At 40.0% G+C, this 27537-nt stretch overlaps 1 protein-coding gene across 1 annotated transcript in view; it reads right to left on the bottom strand.

Moving 5' to 3' along the window:
- The window catches only part of LOC126119508 (discoidin domain-containing receptor 2-like), a 306612-nt gene that overhangs the window by 56751 nt on the left and 222324 nt on the right, over nt 1-27537 (bottom strand). Inside the window, exons 7-9 of the mRNA XM_049915069.1 lie at nt 17780-17913; nt 14680-14887; nt 9521-9631 (exon numbers count right to left, since the gene is read on the bottom strand). Of these exons, the coding sequence (XP_049771026.1) occupies nt 9521-9631; nt 14680-14887; nt 17780-17913 (453 nt within the window). The remainder of the gene's footprint in view (nt 1-9520; nt 9632-14679; nt 14888-17779; nt 17914-27537) is intronic.

The following is a 27537-nucleotide window of genomic DNA, read 5'->3' as shown; positions in this document are numbered from 1 at the left end:
AATTGTTTACGAAAGCAAAAACATACGTAGACCACAATATTGCTACAGTATCAGACGAAATTAATACTATCAAACAGTTGAACACCGAATTGCATGATGAAATCTCCGATCTTAAAACAAAAACAGACACACATACATTAAACTTTCAGACAATGACCAACAGACTTGAAAAGTTGGAACTAATACAGGATTCCGATGCCATCGAAGCAGACGTTAAAAAATTGAGCAAAACCACAAGTAAAATACAAAAACAAATTAATGCTTGTGATACTAAAAACGATGGTCAGGTAAAAGCACTGACTGAAAAATATGATGAATTGGCCAGTCGTATTGACGTTATCGAAAATAATAATGACACCAAATCAGACGATACGTCACCAGTTTCGCTTAATCAAACACCCGAATTTCGAAATTTACAGCAGACGACCAGTGAGATAGGTTCGTCCAATAATACATTACGTAGAAAATTGTCAACTTTACAGCAAGAAGTGACAGAGATGAAAAATATTTCAGCCTTTAACACATCACAGCATACGCCACTTTCCGAACATTTGTCAGACTCACACAGCCAGTATAATTTAGGTAATTTTCAGAGAGTACGTGACTTACATTCCGAAGTCACAGACAAACAGACTAGCATACAATCCTGAACCTATTCAGACAGTCAGAGACGAAAATTTTGATTACAAGCACTTTCTATCCGTAAAAAAACCTAAGTTATTTAAAAGTGACAGAACACAAATACATCCTTTGGACTGGATACGACAATTTGCTTTTGTATTTTCATCAGCTTGGCCTGTAATGCACACACCAGAATTGGCATGGATCCAAAAATTTGTTTTTGAATTTTCACTGGCGTTGCCTGTAACGCAGAAACTAAAATTTATTTTCAGCGCGTAAGTGACCTCAGGGGATTCATTACACTTCGATGAATTTGTGCCGTAGCGTGCACGGGGCCCCGAGCCGTAGTAGTGCTATTTCTTCTTCAGTTTTCTGCACTGCTGCCTACTCTTTTACTATCCTTTATATCTATCAAAACAGCTCTTCAACTATTGACCTACCTAGGATTAAGAATGAGTAAAAAAAAAAAAAACCTCATGACAAGTTTTACCGAAAGTGGCAGTTTTCATTAGACACTCGCGAAATAAAAAGAAATACCAGCATAATTTTAATAACAGACAAAATTTTAATCATCAATATACACAAAATTTTCAGCAATCGCGGACACATTTAGGCAAAAATAGAGGGTTTTCACCACAACAGCGATAAAACCAGCCGGTTAGCATACCTAACCAACAATGTAATGTGCAAGGTCAACCAAGCTTTAATGTTTCGCCTCCTACACGTGTAGCGTCGGCTCCATCAAATAGTAACGCACAGCAACAAGGAAATCACTAAGTATAGAAAACATATCGTTTCAATTCCTATCGCAACGCGGCGTATAGCAATGACTATCATGATAGACGCAAAAGTAATGAGCACAATTTTGAGCGTACATTTAATAACAGTAGGTCTTACCAGCAGCAGAATAATCCGCAACAACAGATTATCATAAATGAACCAGACAGTAGGTATCATCCCGAACGTAATACGTCAGGAAGAAATAACAGAACAGTAAAAATAGTTGAAATGCCACAGTATCCTCCCGCAAATAATAGCACGTCAGAAAGAATTTGAATAGATACAGTACAGGTTGCATCTTCCAGCAACGTAAGCCATAATTTTGACACACAGAATCTTGTTCGCGAAAATGTTATTAGTTTTGACGGCATCCGATACACACTTTTGCATGAAAGACAGAATCACAACGTATGTAGACAACATCGTTATCGCAGAAGCCAACTGGTCTGAACACAATTTGATTCTGGAACAACTGTTGCAAACTTTTCGTGCACAAGGACTCACAGTTAATCTTAACAAATCGCACTTTGGGAAAACTTCCATAAAATTTCTTGGACATGTAATTTCAGCAGAAGGCATTGCGCCTGACCCGGAAAAACTTCAAGCTTTACGTGACATTACTATACCTACGACGAAGAAACAATTACGCACCTTTCTGGGATTAATTAACTTTTTTGGTAAATTTATTCATTACTCTGCTTTAGACACCCCTAGATTATGTCAATTGAAAGGTAAAAACACTATTTGGACATGGGATAGCCAAGCACATCCTGAATTTGTCAATCTGAAACAAGCTTTGTTGAATGCAGCTCTTTTATCACACCCAGATCTTACTAGAAATTTTTCCATTGCCACCGACAGTTCTAACACCGCTTTAGGCGTACACATTTTTCAGGAAATTGAAGAAGACGATACTACAGTAATTAAAAACATCGCCTTTGCGAGTCGCATTCTGTCACCTGCTGAGCGCAATTATTCTGTTACAGAACTTGAAACATTATGTGTTGTATGGGCATTTACGAGATTTAGGCATTTTCTTTATGCAAGACATACGACCGTTTACACAGATCAAAGAGCGATACAGTTTTTACTTTCAGCAAAATTTACACACGACAGATTAAGCAGATGGAAACTTTATTTACAGGAATTTAATTTTACAATTGTTCATATTTCCGGTGATCAAAATATTGTAGCAGACGCACTGTCCCGTTCTCGTAGCAACAATCAGCAAGACATCGCAACCAACTTCTGCCAAGTAAATTTTAGCGTCATGTATATTCAACAAGTTGCATTTGAAAATTTCATTTCGGCGTCATTACGAGAGATAGCACAAGAGCAGAGTAAAGACAACGTATGGAACGAAATTAAACACCTTTGGCAAGATAGGAATAATGTTACCATTAGAAACCATTACACTGTACGAAATAACATTCTGTTTCGCCGCTCTCACCCTGACAGCAACAACTGGTTAATATGTATTTCTGACGAGCTTGTTAACAAATTAATTTGGTATACTCATTTAAGTTATGCACATTATGGAGCCAGAAAATGTTTTCTTATACTGAGACAGAACTGTTATTTTGACAACATGGAGAAACGTATTCGACGAGTTTTAGCGTCATGTAAAATCTGCCAGAAAGCTAAGTCAGACACGACTTCACATACTCCTCCGTTACATCCCATTGTACCCGTTAAATTCAGACACATGGCCGCTGTAGACATTTTTGGTCCGATTCCCAGATCTAATCGAGGTTTTTCCTACATCTTTGTCACTGTTAAACTCACTTCGAAATTTGTTACCTTCACTCCGTTACGCAAAGCTACTGCTAAATCTGTTTCGAAAGCATTTGTAAAACATTTTCTATATTATGTAGGACATGTATTGAAAATAATTTCCGACAATGGACCACAGTTTCGATCTGCTATATGGACACGTATGTTACGAGCAAGAAACACTTCTCCGATCTACATATCCAAGTATCACGCTTCTTCGAACCCTTGTGAACGTCTAATGAAAGAAATTGGTAAACTGTGTAGAATACACTGCCACAAAAGACATATTGATTGGGACACACACATACTCTCATTCCAGGATGTAATTAATTTCATACCAAATGAATCTACTCTGCTATCTCCGACTGTTATATTGAAAAATGTTGAACCACCTAACTAAATTAAAGAATTAGTATCCTTTCCTACATCGCGGCGACTACGCCACCATGAAATAATTGACATTGCACTCAACAACATCAAACGTGCCGCAGAGCGCCGGAGAAGACAGCAATAACATGTTTGTACACGCCGTGACTTTCACATTGGACAGAAGATATTAGTACGTACACACTATTTATCCAACAGAGGAAAGAGTAGATGCAGTAAATTTAAGCTTCTATACGCAGGTCCATATCGAATTCGCAGCATTCCTCACCCCAATGTAGTACACGTCGAAACTTTGAGAACCAGAAAAGGCAAGGGCAATCACCATGTCTCCAATATTAAATCCTTTATTGAATGAACATACTTTATGATTTATCACACTGTAATGCCATTTCCCGATTTTTTATATGACCACTTATGCAATTATATTTATATGAACACTTACTGATGATTATCATATTTTTTCCTGGCAAGTGCCCAGTAAGGTAAGGTTAGCAGGTCGCTTTTCTTGTCGTTACACATCAGACCGTGAGCATTTTTCCAGATTAACTTACATATTTTATGACCAATTATGCAATTCTATCTATGTGATTACTTACTGATGATTATCATATGTTTTCTCGGCAAGTGCCCGGCAATGTAAGGTATGGAGGTCGCTTTTCTTGTCGTTATATATCAGACCGTGCACATTTTCCATTTTTCGTGTATGTATGATTGTTTTCCTGTTTTGTTTGTATGCACTACGGAATATTTAAGATATAACAAACACCAGTTGACTTTGACATTTTTCCTTGTGATATCTCAACACCGTGACTATTTTACATTTTTTTGCTACTGCATTATGACACTCTGTGTATTTTTTTTTTTTTTTTTGCACTTGAAAAGTGTCTATGTTTTTGACATAATACGTTTTCTGTCATGCTATGCTGTATGCTTAATTATATCACTAGAAACAAGTTTTTATTTAATGAGTATATGATTTAAATGCAAGTTATTAATCCTTATTCATCACTTTCAGAAAGCAATAACGTGTAAAAGAAATAACTTAAACAAACCACAGTGGATTACTATGAAATGGGAATTTCACCTTCGGAATGAACGAAAGAAAATGCAATATCTTGTCACGAAGAGTAAATGGATCAGAATTAACAAACATTAACAAGAATATATTATACACATCGTTTGATAGCAGTCTTAACTAATTATTTTTCTTTCAGAATACGAGGCGATTGATGCAGGATGTCAGACAGAATTACACATCTTAGTTTTAGTGATGAAATATGCTAGAAATAAGAAACTCTATACTGTGAATAGTTGTATGAAGTAAATGGTAATATGAATAATGAATAATTAAGTGTCTTTTTTGCAGATGATAATGAATGGTGATGAATAGTTATATGAAGAATATGCGAATATGAATAATGAAGTTTTTCTTTGCAGGTGATGATAGCAATGAAGTTATGGTAGTATGAATAATGAAGTTTTTCCTTGCAGATGAGAATAATGATGAAGTTTATATATTTACTATTAGTTAAGAGATGCTATGTAGTTATTTAAGTATTTGTTGCAGTTCGTTTTGACAGTATGTCTTATGTCGCATGGTATAATGACTGACTGAATGTTTTGGAAAGGACAGCTAGAGTACATACATATTGAGTACACATTTCATTACCTGTTAATTGGAAGTTCACTACTTTTCAGCATAATATGCGTTTCTTCGTTCAGCTGAATAATCCATTTTGTATTTTTTCAGGAGAAGCTATTCATGAAATTAATGTGCTACAAGCTGTTAGCCATTAAACTTGTTCTAGTACTTGCATTTTATTTTACCCATTTGTGTGTATCATTCATGAAAGTGATCACATATACTCTACTTGTTTCATAACCTTGCTACAGCTGACTCATGACGAATGCCATTATTAATCCTCATTTGCAGCAATAAGTCAAAAGCTAATATTTTCATGCCCCAGCAATTAATTATCGATCTCAACGCAATGCATTCCTACCACAAAAAAGTGTATTGCCAGTCCCAAATAATGCTACCAGTTTAAGAGATATTTCTAGTTCTAAATATAATGAAAATTTCTCAGATGTATTAATCCATTATATATATGTGTTCAAAAATGGCTCTGAGCACTATGGGACTTAACATCTGAGGTCATCAGTCCCCTAGAACTTAGAACTACTTAAACCTAACTAACCTAAGGACATCACACACATCCATGCCCGAGGCAGGATTCGAACCTGCGACCGTAGCAGTCGCGCGGTTCCCGACTGAAGCGCCTAGAACCGCTCGGCCACCGCGGCCGGCTATATATATGTGTTATTGGACCACAGACCTTGAGTAATAGTTACAGTGTGTTATATTTTAAATATGTCCTATGTCAATTGAATGATAAGTTCTGAGTAATACTGAATAATGTTTCGTAATAATGCATATATGCTATGCCCATAATTTCTGTAAATAATATTTTTGTTGTACTCTATAAATGCTATGCCATAATTTAGTAGGGAGGTAAAAATGGGAAAGAATTTTGTAGGGAGATTACAAATGTGAAAGAATGAATTTTGTGGGGAGGTTACACAAACACAACGTCAAATTTGCCTCTCTGGTGCCTTTACCTTTCCTAAAGCCAAACTGATCGTCATCTAACACATCCTCAATTTTATTTTCCATCTTTCTCTATATATTCTTGTCAGCAATTTGGATGCATGAGCTGTTATACTGATTGTGCAATAATTCTTGATCTTGCCAGCTCTTGCAGTCTTCGGAATTGTGTGGATGACATTTTTCCGAAAGACCGATGGTATGTCGACAGACTCATAGATTCTACACACCAACGTGAATAGTAGTTTGTTGCACTTCCGCCAATGATGTTAGAAATTCTGATGGAATGTTATTTATCCCTTCTGCCTTATTTGATCGTAAGTCCTCCAAAGCTCTCTTAAATTCTTATTCTAATACCGGATTTCCTGTGTCTCATAAAACGTCTCCGGTTTCTTTTTCTATCACATTAGAAACTCCATCCCCCCTCCCCATCATAGAGACCTTCAATGTGGTCTTTCCAGCCATCTGCTCACTCCTCTGCATTTAACAGAGGAATTCCCGTTGCACTCTTACTGTTACCACCCTTGCTCTTAGTTTCACCGAATATTGTTTTGATTTTCCTGTATGTTGAGTCAGGCCTTCTGCCAACCATTTCTTTTTTTTTTTTATTTCTTCACATTTTTCATGCAGCCATTTCGTCTTCGGTTCCCTACACTTCCAATTTACTTCATTCCTCATGGACTTGTATTTCTGTATTCCTTAAGTTCCCTTAACATTTTTGTACTTCCTCCTTTCATCGATTAATTGAAATATTTCTTCTGTTGCCCATGATGCCTTTGCAGTTACCTTCATTGTACCTAAATTTATATTATCAACTTTAGTGATTCCTCTTCATCCGTACTGCCTACTGAGCTGTTTCATATTGCTGCATCTATAGCCTTATAGAACTTCAACCGTTTCTCGTCATTCGTTAGTACATCCGTATCCCACTTGTTTGAATATTGGTTCTTCCTGCCAAATCTCTTAAATTTCAGCCTACTCTTCATCACCTCAACATTGTGATCTGAGTTTACATCTTCTCCTGTGTACGCCGTAGAATACAGTATCTGATTTTAGAATCTGGTATTCCCTATTACTAACTGAAATTTACTACAGAACTCAATGAGTCTTTCTCCTCTCTCATTTCTTGTGCCTATACCATATTCTCCTGTAATCTTTTCTTATACTCCTTTCCTTACAACTGCATTCCCTTCCGCTGTGACTATTATATTTTCATCTCCCTTTGCGCACTGTATTACTCTTTCAATATCTTCTTATATTTTCTCTATCACTTTGTCTTCATCTTGCGAAGTCGGCATGTATACTTGAACTATCGTTGTCGATGTTGGATTCCTGTCGGTTGTGGTAAGAGCAACCCTATCACTGTACTATTCACAGTAACAAACTTTCTGCCCTATCTTCCTATTCACATCGTACCCTACTCCTGTTATACCATTTTCTGCTGCTGGTGTTGATATTGCCATAGATTCATATGACCAGAAACCCTTGTCTTCTTTGCAAAAACAGACATAATGTCTTATGGGATAACAGCAATCAGTGATTTTATAATGTTGCTTAAAATCCGTCTTGATTGCAAAAATTTTTTTTTATTATTCATATGACCGGTTTCGGTTCATTCAGAACCATCTTCAGATCTGATATTTCAGTTACAGGAGTAACCCGTCCAAATCCAGCAACTTTCACATTCTACGTCACGTTCTGAATGAACCGAAACCGGTCATATGAATAATAAAAAAAAAAATTTGCAATCAAGACGGATTTTAAGCAACCTTGTCTTCTTTCCATTTCACTTCACTGACCTCTACTATATCTAGACTGAGTCACTGCATTTCCCTGTTCAGTTTTTTAGCCACATTCAAGCTTCAGACATTCCACGCCTCGACTCGTAAAACGGTATCCTTTCGTTCGTTATTCAATATTTTTTTCATGGTCACTTCTCCCTTGGCAGTCCCCTCCTCGAGATACGAATGGGGGAACTATTCCGGAATCTTTTGCCAATGGAGAGATCATCATGACACTTTTTCAGTTAGGGGGTACATGTCCTGTGGATACAAGTTGTGTGTCATAAATGCAGTGGTTTCCATTGCCCTCTGCATCCTAGTGTCACTGATCATTGCTGATTCTTCCGCCTTCAGGGGCAGTTTCCCACCCCAAGGGCAAGAGAGTTCCCTGAATCATTGCCCACTCCTGCGCCCTCTTTGTCAAGGCCGTTGCAGAATGAGGGTGACTTCTTATGCCGGAAGCCTTCGTCCGTTAGTGCTGATTATTAATCAAAATATGAGAGTTGAATGAAAAGTAATGCCTCCACCTTCGTTAAATGGGTTTGGATGGGAATATTTTAGTAAATCAAACGCAGAAATAATCCTTAGAATGTGATCTTTAATTACCAATATTCACTTTTCCACATAATCATCAGCCATTTGGATAAATTTCTACCAACGATAAACAAGTTCTTTGAAGCCGTCACGGAAGAAGTCGACACTCCGTTTCCGCAACCACAGTCTCACAGTCCTCTCAACGTCTTCATCAGAAGCATTATTGGGAACAGATGGAAGTCAGACGGCACTAAATCTGGACTGTATGGAGGATGCCGTACGGTGGTGAGATTAAGTCTCCGAAGCTCTCCTGTGGTGCCACGTGAAGTGTGTGATTTGCCAAGCAAAGAAATCAAGTGTCCTACACGTTCTTGCGAAATGCCGATTGTTCTTGCAATTTCTCTCTGAGTGATACGACGATCGTCCTGAATCAATCTCTCAACATTTAGCACGTGAAACTCGGTGGTTGCTGTCACAGGACGTCCAACTCTTTGTTTGTCACGCAGGTCAGATACTGCCGCCTCAACATCTTTAAACTTACTCTCTCAACGACGCACAGTACTCGCATAAACACAATCACCATAAACTGCTTTCATTCTCTGATGAATCTCCTTTGGGGTGACATCTTCTGTCAAGAATTCTGTGACTGCACGTTGCTTAGATCGCATTGAACGACCGTCTGCGCAGGGTTCCATACTTTACACTGTAACAACACAACAGTACAACGCTAAGGCCTCCGGACAACTGGAGCTGCAGAGAAGAATCTATGGAACAAGCGAGTACCTGCCGCATACCAAAGCTGCATATTGTTGAAGAGTTACGAAGGTGGAAGCATTACGTTTCAGTCAACTCCCGTATAAGCTGTGACAGGTTTCGAACCCGGGACGGAGGACGTTTTGGCTATTAATCAAAGACGCTATCCCTATACCAGAGGTGGGACTAGAAGGAATAAAAGTAGTTTCATTGGAGACTCAGATATATAGTTATGAGAGTGGAAGTGCTCGTTATCATTCTCTGTTTGGCTTAAATCAACAGTTACCAGTTTCGAGATGCTCAGAGACGATTTCTTCTTCCTCGTAGTAGAGCTCCTCCGGCCCAACGATTTCCGTATCAGAATCAGTTTCAGACGTGAAGTTGCCCGACACAGGAACTGTAGAAACGGAGGAATAATTTAGATTCACATTATATTTATCTTGCTGATGTTGCGCTTTATATTAAAGATGAGTGATACTATGATAACTGTAATAACATTTGTTCATGTGGTAGACCTAATAATGAAAATAAAAGTTGCCCTCATACTATATTTAAGTAACTGAAGTGAAGGGACGCCACAAAACAGCGTATACAGGGTGGTCCATTGATCGTGACCGGGTCAAATATCTCACGAAATAAGCCTCAAACGAAAAAACTACAAAGATCGAAACTTGTCTAGCTTGAAGGGGGAAACCAGATGGCGCTATGGTTGGCCCGCTAGATGGCGCTGCCATAGGTCAAACGGATATGAACTGCGTTTTTTAAAATAGGAACCCCCATTTTTCTTGCATATTCGTGTAGTACGTAAAGAAATATGAATGTTTTAATTGGACCACTTTTCCACTTTGTGATAATAATCACAAACACATGGCTCACAATTTTAGACAAACAGTTGGTAACAGGTAGGTTTTTTAAATTAAAAAACAGAATGTAGGTACGTTTGAACATTTTATTTCGGTTCTTCCAATGTGATACATGTGCCTTTCTGATCGTACCATTTCTGAGAACGCATGCTGTTACAGCATGATTATCTGTAAATACCACATTAATGCAGTAAATGCTCAAAATTATGTCCGTCTTCCTCAATGCATTTGGCAATACGTGTAACGACATTCCTCTCAACAACCTGTAGTTTGCCTTCCGTAATGTTTGCACATGCATTGACAATGCACTGACGCATGTTGTCAGGCGTTGTCGATGGATCACGATAGCAAATATTCTTCAACTTTCCCCACAGAAAGAAATCCAGGGACGCCAGATCCGGTGCACGTGAGGGTCATGGTATGGTGCTTCGACGAACAATTCACCTGTCATGAAATATGCTATTCAATACCGCTTCAACCGCACTCGAGCTATGTGCCGGACATCCATTATGTTGGAAGTACATCGCCATGCTGTCATGCAGTGAAACATCTTGTAGTAACATCGGTAGAACATTACGTAGGAAATCAGCATACATTGCACCATTTAGATTGCCATCGGTAAAATGGGGGCCAATTATCCTTCGTCCCATAATGCCGCTCCATACATTAACCCACCAAGATCGCTGATGTACCACTTGTCGCAGCGATCGTGGACTTTCCGTTGCCCAATAGTGCATATTATGAAGGTTTACGTTACCGCTGTTGGTGAATGACGCTTCGTCGCTAAATAGAATGCGTGCAAAAAATCTGTTATCGTCTCGTAATTTCTCTTGTGGCCAGTGGCAGAACTGTATACGACATTCAAAATCGTCGAAATGCAATTCCTGGTGCATAGAAATATGGTACGGGTGCAATCGATGTTGATGTAGCATTCTCAACACCGACGTTTTTGAGATTCCCGACTCTCGCGCAATTTGTCTGCTGCTGATGTGCGGATTAGCTGCGACAGCAGCTAAAACAACTACTTGGGCATCATCATTTGTTGCAGGTCGTGGTTGACGTTTCACACGTGGCTGGACTCTTCATGTTACCTTAAATAACGTAACTATCCGGCGAACGGTCCGGACACTTGGATGATGTCGTCAAGGATACCGAGCAGCATACATAGCACACGCCCGATGGGAATTTTGATCAAATACATCAACACGATATCGACCTTTTCCGCAATTGGTAAACGGGCCATTTTAACACGGGTAATGCATCACGAAGCAAATACCGTCCACACTGGCGGAACTTTGCGTGATAGCGCGTACTTACACGTTTGCGACTATTACAGCGCCATCTATAACAAAGCGAAAAAAGTGGTCCAACTAAAACATTCATATTTCTTTACGTACTACACGAATATGTAATAAAAATGGGGTTTCCTGCTTAAAAAAACTCAGTTAATATCCGTTTGACCTATGGCAGCGCCATCTAGCGGGCCAACCATAGCGCCATCTGGTTTCCCCCATCAATCTAGACGAGTTTCGTTCTTTGTAGTGTTTTCGTTTGATGCTTATTTCGTGAGATATTTGGCCCAGTCACTATCAATGGACCACCCTGTATATGATAATGATGCAGACGAGGAAGAAATAACCAATGGTATGGCATAACGTAGTAACTTATAACATATTCATTCACCAATAATTCTAGAAACACCAAAGTCGCTATGTTACTGATGGAACTTTTGCATAAATCAGTTGAACCATTCATCGAAATATCTAAAATCTTTAGTTCGCTTATAGGTCACAAAGACCTTGAAAATTAATGTTATAATGTAATCTACTTCGAAGTGTCAGAAAACTTTATAAAAATGTCCTTTTTTTAATACTTGAAATGGGAAACAGCTAGACACTTCCTATTACTTTTGTGTGCAAAGAGCTGTGTTGTTCGTTTTGCTCTAATTACAATCCATATCAAAGCGAAAAGGTTTTATTCTCAAACCACTATATGTTGAGTGAAGCAACATGTTTACTGTTTTCAGTCTCTGTTTAATTTACTTCCACAACGCGTTTCCCTTCATTATCGAATTGATTTATTTTTATTATTACGGCAAGTGCGTGTTGTGTTACGACTTTGAGCAGCCTTTGGAATTGACTAGTAGAGAAAATGAAACACTATTTCTGAACTTTGCACTGTGAATATTAATATGAAATTGGTTAAGCTCAGAAGATAGCCTTTGGGAGACGATTTTGTTGTCAAATGCAAGTGACTGGGGTTGACGCCAGTTGGCTTCGAAATCAACTGAAATTACTGAAAAACAATAAATACAAGGTTATTCGTAAGTAGCACTGGGTTTTCAGAAGACATGTCATACAGAAAAATGACACATATCGGCGGGCAGAGCACCACTAGAGGGTAGGTGTGTCATAACATATAAAAAAATCATCCACTCCGTACAGTCACATAAAACCGATTCGTTAAACCGATTCGTGCCTGCGGACAGGAAAGCAAATGAACAGATTTATGATGTTTAAAGCTTTCCCGGCGTACTGATTGTTCCATAAAAACACGGGAGAACTGCCGGATATTAGTAACGTCCTGCCACGATATTTCGGCGCAGAGTCTTCTGGCCATCTTCAGGTGAGTGCCACAAAAACATAAAGTTTACCATGCAGATATAGAAAGATGGTTGTCTGCCACTTTTAGATGTCTTGGTGCGACGGAAGAGTGATGGCACACTTGGTCACTCGGTGTACAGAAAGCCCACTCATACAGACCTGTATCTACAAGCTACTAGTTGCCACCATCTAGCACAAACAAAGGGCGTTCTCAAAACCTTGATCCACCGTGTGGAACACCAACGGCATACTCGCCTTCTCCAACCCACAATCCAGTCCGCAATCGCCGAACATTGTATTTCCACAGACCAATCCATGAACTACAACGACACAAAAATTTTGGACCATACATCAAACTTTTGGAGCTCGATTATCAATGAATATGTGGAAATAAGATTGTCTGACAACGAGACTCTCATCAATCGAGATAACGGTTATTAGCTAAACTCTGCTTGGAATCCTGTTATAGAGAAACTTCGTAGTCGACGTAGTTATCTGCAAAAAGATGGAAATCTACCTGATACCGATACGCCAGCGCGAGGAGCCGTTATGAACGCGCACGCTGAGCATTGCATGCGCAATGTCACCTCAGTACGGCTTTAAATAGCGGAGCTCAGCGCGTACTGGCCAGTACTACTACAGTGGCACTCACCTGAAGATGGCCAGAAGACTCTGCGCCGAAATATCGTGGCAGGACATTGCTGATATCCGGCAGTTCTCCGGTGTTTTTATGGAACAAATGAACAGATTTCCAAAGTAGGCTCTTCCATTGCTATGATAACAAGGTTTAAGCATCATCGAACTTTACTAAAAGTTTAAGTAAATTCAGATGCTCACACCTCATAATATCAACCTCTATATCGGCTTACATGAGCGATACTATGAAAACTGTAATAACATTTGTTCACGTGATTGACCTAATGATGAAAATAGAAGAAAGTTGCCCTTATACTTTATTTAAGTAACTGAAGTGAAGGTACACCATGAAACAGTGTATATATAAATGACCTAATAAGAACATTTCCAGAAATGACAGCTCACGTATCGAACGCTCTCAACGGATGCATGTTGCTGTATGAAGAAAACGGAGTATTACTATTAGATATCCCAACATAACTGGAACTCTTCAGCTGGACATCGCAACTTAGTATGCCCAGGGGACTTGCGCCTGCAACTCATGGTCGTACTTCGGAAAGAGATCGATATATTGGAATGAGGGGCGCGAGAGCATAATGTCAACAAATCGTACCATTGGCTGTAGTGCAGCGACATGGAGAACAAAAAGAGTGGTGACGATATAGACATAGGAAAAAAAGTATGGCAAGAAGGGTAGGCATGCGTTCTTCCTGATGGACTACATAATGAAATGACTGGCTCTGACGATTTGACTCATGACAACAGCTAGGATGTAGGCAGAGGATACTGGCGAAGTGCTATCACGAACTGTGGACAACAGATTGCTGGACAACAGAGACATCGCATCACAGAATGCCCAGGTGGTGGTGGTAGTGGTGGTTAGTGTTTAACGTCCCGTCGACAACGAGGTCATTAGAGACGGAGCGCAAGCTGTGGTTAGGGAAGGAAATCGGCCGTGCCCTTTCAAAGGAACCATCCCGGCATTTGCCTGAAACGATTTAGGGAAATAACGGAAATCCTAAATCAGGATGGCCGGAGACGGGATTGAACCGTCGTCCTCCCGAATGCGAGTCCAGTGTGCTAACCACTGCGCCACCTCGCTCGGTAGTATGCCCAGGGGACGTGCAACTTGCAGCTCATGGTAATACTTCGGAAAGAGACAGTCATCAGGCTTTCGTGGCCGTTGTCACTAAAGTTAAGATTTTGTGGACTGTCAGGCCGCATTTTATTTCCTTCTAGAATAATCGACGTTTCGACCCCTCTGCGGTGTCACGAGTACAGAAACAGTAATAAAATTAAATGTCTAGAATGTAGAATTATTGCATTGACTTCAGAAGGCTGACCTGAATCGAAGGTGACCTCGCTGATCATGATCCAGCGGGCGGCGAAGAGGAGCCGAAGTCTGACGAAGCGGCCCAGACGGCCATGCAGCCGGATGGTGACGTAGCGCGCGTTCTCCAGCACCATGTCCGGCATGTACGTGAAGCTGATGGGGCGGCCCGGAAACACCTGCCCGCCCACGCTGAAGGACACCAGAGCCCGTCGGAACACCTGTACCACATGCAGGCAACCTGTTGTTCCCGACGGGAAGAGGAACACCTTTGACACGACATATGGGAATGACTCAGCGAGAAGTGTATTGTTATTCGATACGGTAACAATAAAAATTGTACACTGAAGCATAACGGAGTCACTGCATTTGCAAAATACGTTCTATTTTGCGTACTTCCAGTTTAGCGAGGTCCTAGTACGACATCCGCTAGTTGTACGATGTGTTGTCGTGATCATCAGTCCAAAGACTGGTTTGATGCAGCTCTCTACGCTATTTGTACGATAGCCTAAGTAAATCGTGCGGTATTATTAATGATAATATACGGCTGTGGACACAGCTGGAGGTGAGTTACAACGTTTTTCGAAAAGATTCTCAGATTTCACAAAATTACACCCATCGTATGAATGAAGAAAGAAACTATGAGTAAATTTTAACTTACCCATCCAAAATAAATATTCCCCTTGGTGCATGTCACCTTTTCCTGGTAGCACTACATGGCCCCATTGACAAATGAGAAGCGAGTGGAAATGAAGTTAGTGCATTTATAAAAAGGTGCTTAGCTCCTCCATACCAAAACTTGCAATTCAGTTAAACCATTTCGGCGTGAGTTTCGCTGACATTGCGGCTCTACACTGTCTATGGGTCTCTGTTTCCAGCAATTTTGAGCGAGCTCCGACGTCATATAGAAAGAGCTGTGAATGCAGTAACTGCAGACATGATCATAAGAGCATGGAACAAATTTGAAAATCATATTCTGGTTTGTTGTGCGTCTACTGACCGCCACGTTGAACACTTCTATTACCTAAGTGAAAATTTTTCTGTTAAATGTAACTGTGAAATGCACCCCTAGGTTTCGCGTGTATGTATGAGACATGCCCCTGTAAAACAGGAGTTTCTTTTATAGATATAAACTTTGTAGTCTTAAGCCAAAGTTAAAATATAATCCGTACTTCTATGTTCATTCGTATAGGACGTATCCTCTTGTGATATCAGGTGGATGTTTTTGAAACACACTGAATTGTCTGCAACAGAAGAATTTAAACGCGATCCAGTACGAGTCTTTGCTTTCTAATATCTCCGGTGTTAATGTAAATTTGACATTTGCGTCGAACAATGAGAAAATAATTGATTTCATATCCATCATATGGATCATTGTAGCCTGACACTCCCCCATTTAAGTACCGTTTCACAGGTCTCATCAGTATGTGTACTGTTACGATAACACTCATGTAATTTCAGGTACTATTTATCATTTTCTTAAATAATGGATTACTTATTTTACTACGCTGTTTTGATTATGTTAGTGATCGAGTTGTCGTATAATATTATTTAATTAAAATGTTTGTTTTTACGATGTTTTTGTTACTTTCTTGTTACTGTGCAACGTTATTTGTTTTCTAACTTTTTTATTATTTTAGTTGCAATCTATTCCATTGTACTTGGTTTTTTAATATCGTTCAGAGAGCCACGGAAAATGGCCTTGAGGCCAGAAACCGTTCGTGGAAATTAAAAGAAAATTGAAGTACTACTGATGCGTTTATTTGGCTGCAAATGAGAAAATAATATGTTGTTACCCTGCAGAAAGAGGTGTGGGAAGAGATACTATGTTAGCTGCAATTCGACCTGGAGATGTTAGTGAAGCTTCGAGGTGAAGCTGGCTTTAAAACATAAAAGGCAAGTGTCCACTACCCGAAGACGTCTGCAATCGGTGCGTCCGACATCTTCCTTATTACCGTAAGAGACATTTTCTAGGGACTGAGTGTGATGAAATGTTTTCCATACATTTGTCTGTGTAGCCAATTATGGCTGCTTGTTGAAGAATTTTATTTTCTCATATTTTCTTTAGGAACCCCCATGTCAGAAATGTATGATACGATGCGATACATTATAAAATGCACTTGGAACGTGGACTTTTGACTAAAGTAAGTAAGTGCTCCTCCCTGACCCATTACTGCGATATCGTAGTAATATAAAGGATTTTACCTGTGAACACGCTGGTGAGAGCTCTCCATAAGGGAGAAAGACGTAGACCATCTATTTCGCTGGAACTGAAACTGTAATTTTACTTAAATTGCAGGTGACACTGTCAGCTTCACTGACTTGAGAATGAACAGAGAAAGGATAAGATGGATATTTTTGGATCATGTTTTTCTTCTCTTTTAATGATTAATTCTTTCCACTGGCTTGACGCCATGCTTCATTATATTATACATAAGCACTGCAATAATATTATGCTAACTAGGATTTTCATGTCTACCACATCTCACACCCACTATGGCCTGTTCCGCATTTTAGTGCTTCTTTGTGTTTGTATAAATTTCGCTCTAGTGCTCATTAAAATGTCACATTAAGTAACCCCAATTGTAGTATGACATGTACTACTACTTTGATCCCTCTTCGGTGGACCTATATCTTTGCTCATTTACTATCGTATCTCCTCGTTTTGCATCTGATTTACCAATTATGAACATTTTTGGGTAGCGCCACATATAAACTGCTTGCTGTTTCTCCTCACCAGATGTTCGCATCATTCACATTTCACTTCTGTCCAAAGCTATTTTCCACACAGTCATTTCGTCCCCGTGTTCTACACCAATAACTGGTCTAATGAGGACTCTTTTACTTGCTTAAATCTGTTTCTATTATTTTCTTTCCTTCGCCTGTCGTACAAAGAATATTTTTTATTCAACAGCTGTACCACTCCCGGTTTTACAGTTAAGTAAAATTTTGTATTTCACTTCTCGAAACGAATAGTGAAAGCAATTTACTATTGATTTTTAATGGGTTGTGCTGCCGCTCCTTATAATTATGGCACCTGAAATGATATCTACATAGAGTTGCTTAGGGCCTACGCAAATGAGTTGCAAAGTAACGTGCATCTTTATACGAACCTGAACATCTCTGAGGAAGAAGTTGTTGGCAAAGATCTGCACAGCGCTGAAGTTACGCACTTGGTCGAACTCGAATACGAGGTCAACGTAGCCGCTGGGGAAAGATTCGTTAGTCCAGCCAACCCAGGCGTTACCTGTTGCGGGAAAAAAGCCAGCATTATTTACAGTTACCAACACCCACGGTGAAGCAGTTCTCATGTAACGGCCTTAACAGTATAAGACATGACATTTAATGACCACATTTGTTGACGCTACGTAGTGCACACAACAGCTTGGACTCCTGTTCTGTTTTCCTGTTGCCAGTTTTGAACTTCTTTTGCTCGAATTGGTGATGATTTTCCCAAATAGCACATTCCCTTAGATCGACGACATTCCACCATCTCCGCTGGCTGTAAACCAGTTTTCAAACTTTAAGAGAAAGATATTCGTGTTTTACTATAATGAGTATGTTATCAGAAAACAAACTGTAACCGAAATGCAAAACTTGTGTCGTAGCTCTCCCGAGCGGTCTACGGCGCCTTGTCACGTTACGCGCAACGCCCCCGTCGGAGGTTCGAGTCCTCCCTCGGGCATGGGTGTGTGTGTTGTCCTTAGCGTAAGTTAGTTTAAGTTAGATTAAGTAATGTGTACGCTGTGGGACCGATGACCTGAGCAGTTTGGTCCCATAAGAACTTACCACAAATTTCCAAATTTTCGTAGCTCTCGGTTCATAAATAGTCGGTTGGAATTCTATTGATGGAAGTAATGTTCATTATCAGAATTTAGCCTACAAGGGGAGAAGAGCTGGTTATACGCCATGTTTAAGAACTACATCTACCTAGTCATAGTGTGATAGTCTGTTACGCTTTTGATGATGGTCTGAATATACGCTTGTCTATAGATCACGTTCGTGAGCCTTCATTACAACGTCTTAAGAACATACCTTTCATGTGGTTTTCCATTATTCCATAACTTCATGTCACACGCAACGCAAATAACACCGAGGCGACCCTACAAAGCATGACCAGACTTGAAACAATGAGAAAAATACCACACGTCATAACGGGGTGGGATCATTCTCTGAAATAAATTCTATTAAGTGTACGTTCGAGACTGCACTGTAAATTCCAAAACAATTGTAGATAATGACTGGCGAGCATGACATTACCTTTGAAGCTACCAGCAGCAACACTAATCAAAATCTGAAATAGGTTTCAAAAAAAATGGTTCAAATGGCTCTGAGCACTATGGGACTCAACATCTTAGGTCATAAGTCCCCTAGAACTTAGAACTACTTAAACCTAACTAACCTAAGGACATCACACACACCCATGCCCGAGGCAGGATTCGAACCTGCGACCGTAGCAGTCCCACGGTTCCGGACTGCAGCGCCAGAACCGCTAGACCACCGCGGCCGGCGAAATAGGTTTCACTGGAATAATATTCATCATTAATGTAAGTCCACTAAGTACGTAATGCAAGCTTCTTTAGAATTTAATTTTCGTAATCAACTGCCATTTGACACCAACTTCTGAATTTTCAAGTAATTATACATTTTTATTCATTACTGATCTGAAAACGTCCTATAGATATTACCTTTAAAATATTTATTATGTATCGTCATCATAATACAGGAACTGCATACCACACATGCACAATGGCGTAGCTTTTCAGTCTACAACCATAACGCAAGTTGCACATTCATTCAATTTTATGTACTTAAATGTTAACAAAATGTGTCAAACTGTGTTACTTCAGTGGTATCTGTGTGAGTACACTGCCTTTCGTTTCTGTGATTTATTCTCAAAGTGATAAGAGAATTTCTCGTATTTAATACATATATTACTAAAATTTACTATATGTGTCAGAAATACTAAAAAAACTTCATGTTTAAAGACCTGAAGAAAGTAGAAGATATTAAAAGTTTGTAGTCATCTGTTCGGATGCTGATTTCGACGTTGCAGTACTTCGCTGGTCGTAGTCCAACAGACTGTAAAGAGCCAAAGAAACTGGTACACATACCTTATAGCGTGCAGGGCCCCCGCGAACACGAAGAAATGCCGCAACATGACAAGGTATGCACACGACTAATATCTTATGTAGTGTTGGAGGGAATTGACTCCACGAATCCTGCAGGGCTGTCCATAAATCCGTAAGAGTACGAAGGGGTGGAGATCTCTTTTGAACAGCACGTTGCAAGCCATTCCAGATATGTTCAATAATTTTTCATTTCTGGGGAGTTTGGTAGCCAGCGGAAGTGTAAGAGTGTTCCTGGAGCCACTCTGTAGCAATTCTTGACAAATGGTGTGTCGTATTGTCCTGATGGCATTGGAATAGGCCGTCAGAATGAACAATGGACATGAATGGATGCAGGTGATCAGATAGGATGCATAGGTATGTGTCACCTGTCACAGACGTATCTAGAACTGTCAGGGGTCCCATATCACTAGAACTGCAGACGCCCCACACCATTACAGAGCCCCCACCAGCTTGAACAGTTGCCTGCTGACATGTAGGGTACGTGGATTCACGAAGTCGTCTCCAAACCCGTACACGTTCATCCGCTCGATACAATTTGAAACGAGACTCGAATGACTAAGCAACATGTTTCCAGTCATGAACAACTCGATGTCGGTGTTGACGGGTCAAGGCGAGGTTTAAATCTTTGCGTAGTGTAGTCATCAAGGGTACACGAGTGGGCCTTCGGCACCGAAAGCCCATATCGACTATGTTTCGTTGAATAGTTCGCACGCTGACACTTGTTGATGTCCCAGCGTTGAAATTTGCAGCAATTTCCGGAAGGGCTGCACTTCCGTCACGTTGAACGATTCTCTTCAGTCGTCGTTGGTTCCGTTCTTGCACGATCTTTTTCCGACTGCAGCGATGTCGGAGATTTGATGTTTTACCTGATTCCTGATATTCACGATACACTCGGGAAATGGTCGGGCGGTAAAATCTCCACTTCATCGCTACCTCGGAGATGCTGTGTCTCATCGCTCAAGCGCTGACTATAACACCACGCTAAAACTCACTTAAATCTGGACAACCTGCCACTGTAGCAGCAGTAACCTATCTAACAACTGCATCAGACACTTGTCCTATACAGGCGTAGCAGACCGCAGCGCCGTATTGTGCCTGTTTACATATCTCTGTATTTGAATACGCATGTCTATACAAGTTCCTTTGGCGCTTCGGTGTAAATAACCCTTGTCTTCGTCAAACATCTGAAACGATTTATGCAGCCAATTAGAAGATTCCCAATCAGGCTACAACTTGGAAAATGTCGGACTTGCAAATATAATACAGTGGTGAAGGCAGCGATAAGTGTTTGATAAGAAGTAGTTACGCTTCAACATGAAGAAGAACCCCGTATCATCATAAAAGAGAGTGCATCCATATCCGAAAATACTGCTATTACTGAAGTTAACATTCTATATCGACACGTCCTTACTGGTGGCCGTGTTCCTGGGGCTGACGGAAAGCAGAATACAGAAGAGAAATAACTATTTGTATGTGGAAGGGACTTTGACTGTGATAGCTGCTGCCTCCGGTTTTCTTGCTGTGTGCAGCCGAATACATATACATTTCCAGAATAAAACACATGACCTTTCTGGGATCATAGTACACCGGAATAACAGAGATAGAAGTACATGCTGCAGTACGCTGTGCAATGGAGAGTACTTTGTATCCATCCATCAGTATAACATACTGTATTATAACAGTTTGTTAAGACAGTTATCTTCGACTTCACCAATGTTTTCTGCCCACAGACCATAGATCTCGGTGCAATAAAAACGTTTTAGGCTAGATACGATCTCAAGTTGACGATATTTTAGATGCGAGTGCGGCTTTCTTCTATTTGGATGCTATTCCTGAGTTACAGGAGCAGACACGGATCGCAACAGGAAAAAAAAAATTGTTCAAATATATGAGACACTCAGACACATTATCATTCTGTTACACGTCGTCACTTTGCACTGTAGCGTAATATGCTAAAAGTAAGCATGAGACGCGGGAAAATGAATCAGAGAATGGTTGATGACGCTCGTTGTACTAAGACGATTGATCTGGTACACAGGATATTCTGAAACCGGCTTTTATGTAACCTGAGGACTATTAATTAGGGGATTGTAGAGATAGAGCATCATTTCATTTTCGGAAACGCAATGGAGAAACAACTGCAAAGGAAACCATGAGGCTGAAGTAGTGCATGTTGTAAGAAAGAAAAGATATTTATAACTAATTGTCCTTTACTTAAAGAACCATTTCGTATCGCAAGACAGTTTTTTTAAAAATTCCAGTTACAACTCAACTAGAAAGCAAGTTTCCAGAAATCGGCTACTCGTCCTGATTTATGGTAAATGTAGTGCTCGGGTTGAAATGAAAGTGGTGGAAGTGGGAGCACCAGATGATCGTTTACCAAAATGAAAAGGACTTTTTGGCACGGGTTGGATGAGGCTTGAGCCACTGTTAGGGTGGTTACTAGGCGGCGGTCGGCGTAGCAGTAATACTATACAATGCTAAACCGAGCGTCGAGCGGTCAAGTCTCTATGCAGAAACATTTGTTTTATTTTCAATTTTTATGTCAGACTGCAAATAACCCGAAATAATGCTCAGTATATTATATTTATTGATATTTCCGTAAAAGGCATGAAAAGGAGAACTCAACGAGAAATTGGGATTGCAAAAAAAAAAAAAAAAAAAAAAGGAGGGAAAGAAAACAAAATCAGGAATAGTTTGTAAGGCTTATACTAAACTTAATATTTAAAATCAGAAACTTTTATTAAATTACAGTTGATGATTAATACGTGCTGGGGCGGGGGATATTCGTCACGAAAATAGAAGGGTGATAATGTTCTTGGCACCTTGCAGACGTCATATAGGCCAAATTTTTACAATTATATGGTAATTTTGAAGTTTCTATAGAAAAAACAGGATTTATTACAATACTATCAGGATATCTCTCACCAAATCACGCGGGACACATTTCACTAAATGTTGCCAATAGAATATATTTTGATGTCTGCTCTGGACGAGATTTCTTTCTCTCTCTTCATAAGAGACGATAAAAATAGGCATCGCAGGGTTGCACTAGCGAATGGATTTCATACTATACGATGGTAAGAGTTCTGCATTTTGAAAAATCTATTTGTTTAATTGTGGACTAGTTTGTACCCTCTCCCTCCTCCACGCGTCTTTATCTGACGAAATTTGTTCTTCTGACTCTAAGGCTTCACCACGGCAACTAAATTTTTTTTGTAAGGCTGTTGTAAGTCTCCCACATTTTCACGATGTAATTAAGACATTTCTATATTTTTCCACATACTTATTCACCAAATTTTCCTTTACCATTCCTTTCCATATGTTTTTTGAAAATATTCATTAATACAATATACTGAGCATTATTTCGGTTTATTTGCTGTGTGAGTCTACACCTAGATCTCAATTTACGTATATACTCCGCTAGCCACAGAGCGGTGTGTGGCGGAGGGTACTATTCACACCAAAGTAATATCCCCCCCCCCCAATCCCCTCTGTTCCGCATTTATTTTGTACTCGTACATTAATGGGGATTTTCGCATTGTTATACGCAGTAGGTTACACTTACTAATATTAAGAGATAACTGCCTGTCATTATATCATGCAATTATTTTCCACAAATACTCATTGATTTGTTCAAAACTTTCGTGTGATACTACTTTCCTGTAAACTACAGCATCGTCGGTAAACAGTCTAATACAGCTGTCAATACCATCAACCAGATCGTTTACGTAATTCGTGAAAAGCAGCGGACCTGTTACGCTGCCCTGGGGCACACCTAATGCTACGCTTGTTTCTGTTGAAGTCTCCCCATTCAGGAAGACATACTGCTCTCTGTCTGTTAAAAACTTTCTATCCAACTGCATATGTCATCGGATAGAGAGTAGGCGCGCACTTTTTGGAACAAGCGACAGTGCGGAACTGAATCGAACGCCTCTCGAAAGTAGAGGAGTATGGCATCAACTTGGGAGCCGGTGTCTAGAACATGTTGTATATCATGCACAACAGCTGTGTCTCCCATGACCGCTGTTCCCTGAAACCGTGCTGGTTTCTGCAGATGAGCTTCTCAGAGTCTAGAAAGGTCATTATGTCTGAACACAAAATATGTTCCATGATTCTACAACAAATCGATGTCAGTGAAATTGACCGGTAATTATGTGCATCCGGTTTTCTACCCTTTATATATATTGCCATGACCTGGGCCTTCTTCTAGTCGCGTTGAACTTTCTGATGTTCCAATGATCTCTGATAGATGTTGAATAAGAATGGTGCTACTTTTGTGGCATAGTCATCATAAAATCTTACGGGGATACCGTGGGAGCCAGATGCCTTCGGCAGGCTGGTATGGCCGAGCGGTTCTAGGCACTTCAGTCTGGAACCGCGCTACAGCTACGGTCGCAGGTTCGAATACTGCCTCGGGTATGGATGTGTGTGATGTCCTTAGGTTAGTTAGGTTTAAGTAGTTGTAGGGGCCTGATGACCTTAGTTGTTTAGTGCCATAGTGCTTAGAGGCATTTGAACCATTTGAACCAGATGCCTTCCTGGCGTCTAAGGATCTTAACTGTTTTACAATCCCAGTTACACGAAACACTATGACAGCCATCATTGCGTTTGTTCTATACCTGAGAGCGGGAATGGTGCTGCAGTCCTCTACCGTAAACTAGTTTCTGAAAGCTAGTATTAGAATTTCGGCCTTCTGTTTATTATCATCCTTTACATTACCCGTACTGTCAGCAAGAGAAGGTATGCATTATTCGTACGTTCATAGATTCTCCGTACGATCAAAATTTTCTGGGGTTATTTTTAGAGTCTTCAGATAAAATACTGCTTTCAAATTCGTTAAAAGAATCTCTCAGTGGTCTTTTGACAGGTGCTTTCATTCTCTGCTTTCTCAACAACTTTCTAATATGTTTGTTGATCCAAGGTGGATCCTTTCTCTCCTCTATATCTTTGCTAGGCGTATATTTCTCCAGCACATTGTAGGCAATACCCTTAAATTCCGACCAAAGATGCTCAATATCTTTGTGTCCCATGGTGAATGCTTGGAGCTGACTATGAAGGTATTCATTAATGTTCATTAATGACACTTTTATTTTCTTCCCCAAACAAGAAACTCTACGCTGTTTCTGTGGGTTTTTTTTCCAACTTTCACTGACATAGAAGCCACAACGACATTATGGTCACTAATACCTTCTTCTAGATTAACTTCCTCAAAAAGGTCAGTTTGTCGCCAATATATCTAATATGTTCCCATCTCGAGTTGGTTTTCTAACCAATTGCTCAATGTTGTATGTTGAGAGCGCTCTTAGAATATCTTCACACGAGTGTTTGCTTCTGCCCCCTGTGATAAAACTTTAATTTTCCCAGTCAATGGACGCCAGATTAAAGTCTCCACCTATAACTAATGGATAATTTGGATATTTATTTCCTATGTACTAAAGAGTTTCCCTGAAACGTTCTACGACGTTTGTTTCGGATGCTGGTGGTCTATAAAAACATCCTAATACAGTGGTCACTCCTTTTCTGATCGACAGCTTTATCCAGACGATTTCACAGTCCGACCCAATATCGATCTCAACTGCGTTTAAACAGCTTTAACTGCAATGAACACAACACCTCCCATAGCATCAGTCCTATCCTTCCTAAACATTGTCCAATCCGAGTTCAAAATGTTAGTTATATTTATTTCTTGTTTCTACCAGCTTTCGGTACTTAATACAATACTGGAATTACTACTGTTTATTTCGGAGAGTTACTCGGGGATCTTGCTACAGACACTTCGACAATTTACTAACATGAGGTTTAGCATATTTAAATCCTGTGGAATGACCCGTTTAGGCGAACTAACAGTTTTTGCAGGTTTCACACCCACTTCAGTGTCAAGAACTGGTAATTTTTCAGACCAACGGTTTGTTTCCCTTGGGGAGAAACCTAATCTAACAAATCCCCATGTGCACACCACAAGTACTGTGCTACCGATGTAGCTGCTTCCTGTCTGTAGGGCACCCCTGATGTATCGAGGGCGTCCTACAGCCTTCCACCCCATAGCATAGGTCAAGGAATCTACAACCAGTGAGTAATGTAAATATTGAAAATAAAAGTGTTTCCGTATTCGGACCCGGCCCCATCACCCCTGGATTACCATTTCGTATTCTTTTCATCGCGCCAACCTGTCGCCTAGTACATAAATTCTCGTAAAAGGCTCATGCGTCGCCTGACCCGCGTCAAAACTACTTAGCCGTCTGGAGCTCTAACTTCTCCCACTTTCATTAGTGGCTAGGCCCTTCTACACCATAAATATGGACCAAATAAGTGATGACACGTAGGTGGGGTCCCCTTGTTAGTGACCGTTGTTGTGTAGTGTGGCATGGAATTTACAGCACGTTAAGTTTGTATGTAAAGTCAACAACATTTTTTGAGTCACCAGTCCCACGCGGGTTTCATATGGCTCCCCACGTTTCCACTCCAGAGTCAGCCTCTTCTTCAGCTCAGAGTAGCGCTTGCAGCCTACTCACCCTACACCGTCAATTATTTGTTGGATGTATTCTGATATCTGTCTCCCCTTACTGTTTTGCCCTCAACAGATTTCGTTCTGGTAAAGAAACCAGTATCCAAGATGAGGACGTAACTAGAAACCAGAACAAACTGCGTTTTGATAAAGATACATTAACAGCACATACAACATCCCTATTCATGAAAAGAGCGGGCATAGAGGTTGGTGATGGATCTGTTAATACAGAACACTTCATTTCGAAAGGAGCAGGCTTCATTCATCAGTCCATCGACCCAGAATCATGATTTATATACTTTCCCGTTAGCAATGAACTTTAAAACTCGGGACATTCCTTGAGAAAAAAAATGAAGCTGGTTTCATAACCCCTTCATTGTCCAACACTTATTTCAAAACTGTCTGTCGTGACTTAGTCGACGGGAAATTAAATCTCAATCTCCCTTTTTCTATACTTTGGTGTCTCATAATCAGCTTGTAATCTACTTCATATATTACACACTTGACTGCGCGAAATTACACTTTTCCATTCGTTTGAAAATTTAGATTTGTTTCAAACTCTGTTTCAGGTTCTGTTATGGGAGCAATCATTTTCTCGTTTGAAACGTTCGTTTTGCTACCGAGCAAAATTTCCAGATTTTGGAACTAGCGTAAATCAAAACTATAACCAACTCAGGATCCATTTGATGAATTTTTGCCATTATAATGGCTAATGTGTTGTCATGAATGCAGTCACGAAGAAGAAACCCATCTCCTGTGTGCCGATCACATACATGTCTTTTTCTGAGTAATCTATTAAGACAAGATAATAAGACAATACCAGTACCAATTACAGCAAATTTTCAACTGGTAAATCCATATTCCCGTTTTCGGTGGAATACTAAAGTGGCTTTGAACGCCCTTTAGACTGTTGAGTGGACCCTTTAATACGTTCACTGATCAGTGATATTTATACGTCACAAGATAGAAAAAGAAACTCTAAGCGACTGAGAAACAGTGCTACAGAAGTCTTTAAAATGTAAATGGACTTACGACATTAGAAATGAAGAGATTCGCTGAACCAGTGAGGAGGGAAGCATGCGAAAATCATTTATCAGAAAAAGGAACAGGGTGACAGAATATTTGTTGAGAAGTCAACGGATAATTGCAATTGCTACTCTGAGATAAAGGAATTAGTACAGGAGAGGAATTCTTGACGGACCACATGAAACCTGTCAGAAGACTGACAGCC

This window comes from Schistocerca cancellata, chromosome 1 (genome assembly GCF_023864275.1).
Source record: "Schistocerca cancellata isolate TAMUIC-IGC-003103 chromosome 1, iqSchCanc2.1, whole genome shotgun sequence".
NCBI lineage: Eukaryota > Metazoa > Arthropoda > Insecta > Orthoptera > Acrididae > Schistocerca > Schistocerca cancellata.
The sequence above is the reverse complement of the archived record's forward strand: the minus strand, read 5'-3'. Positions and strand labels throughout refer to the sequence as shown.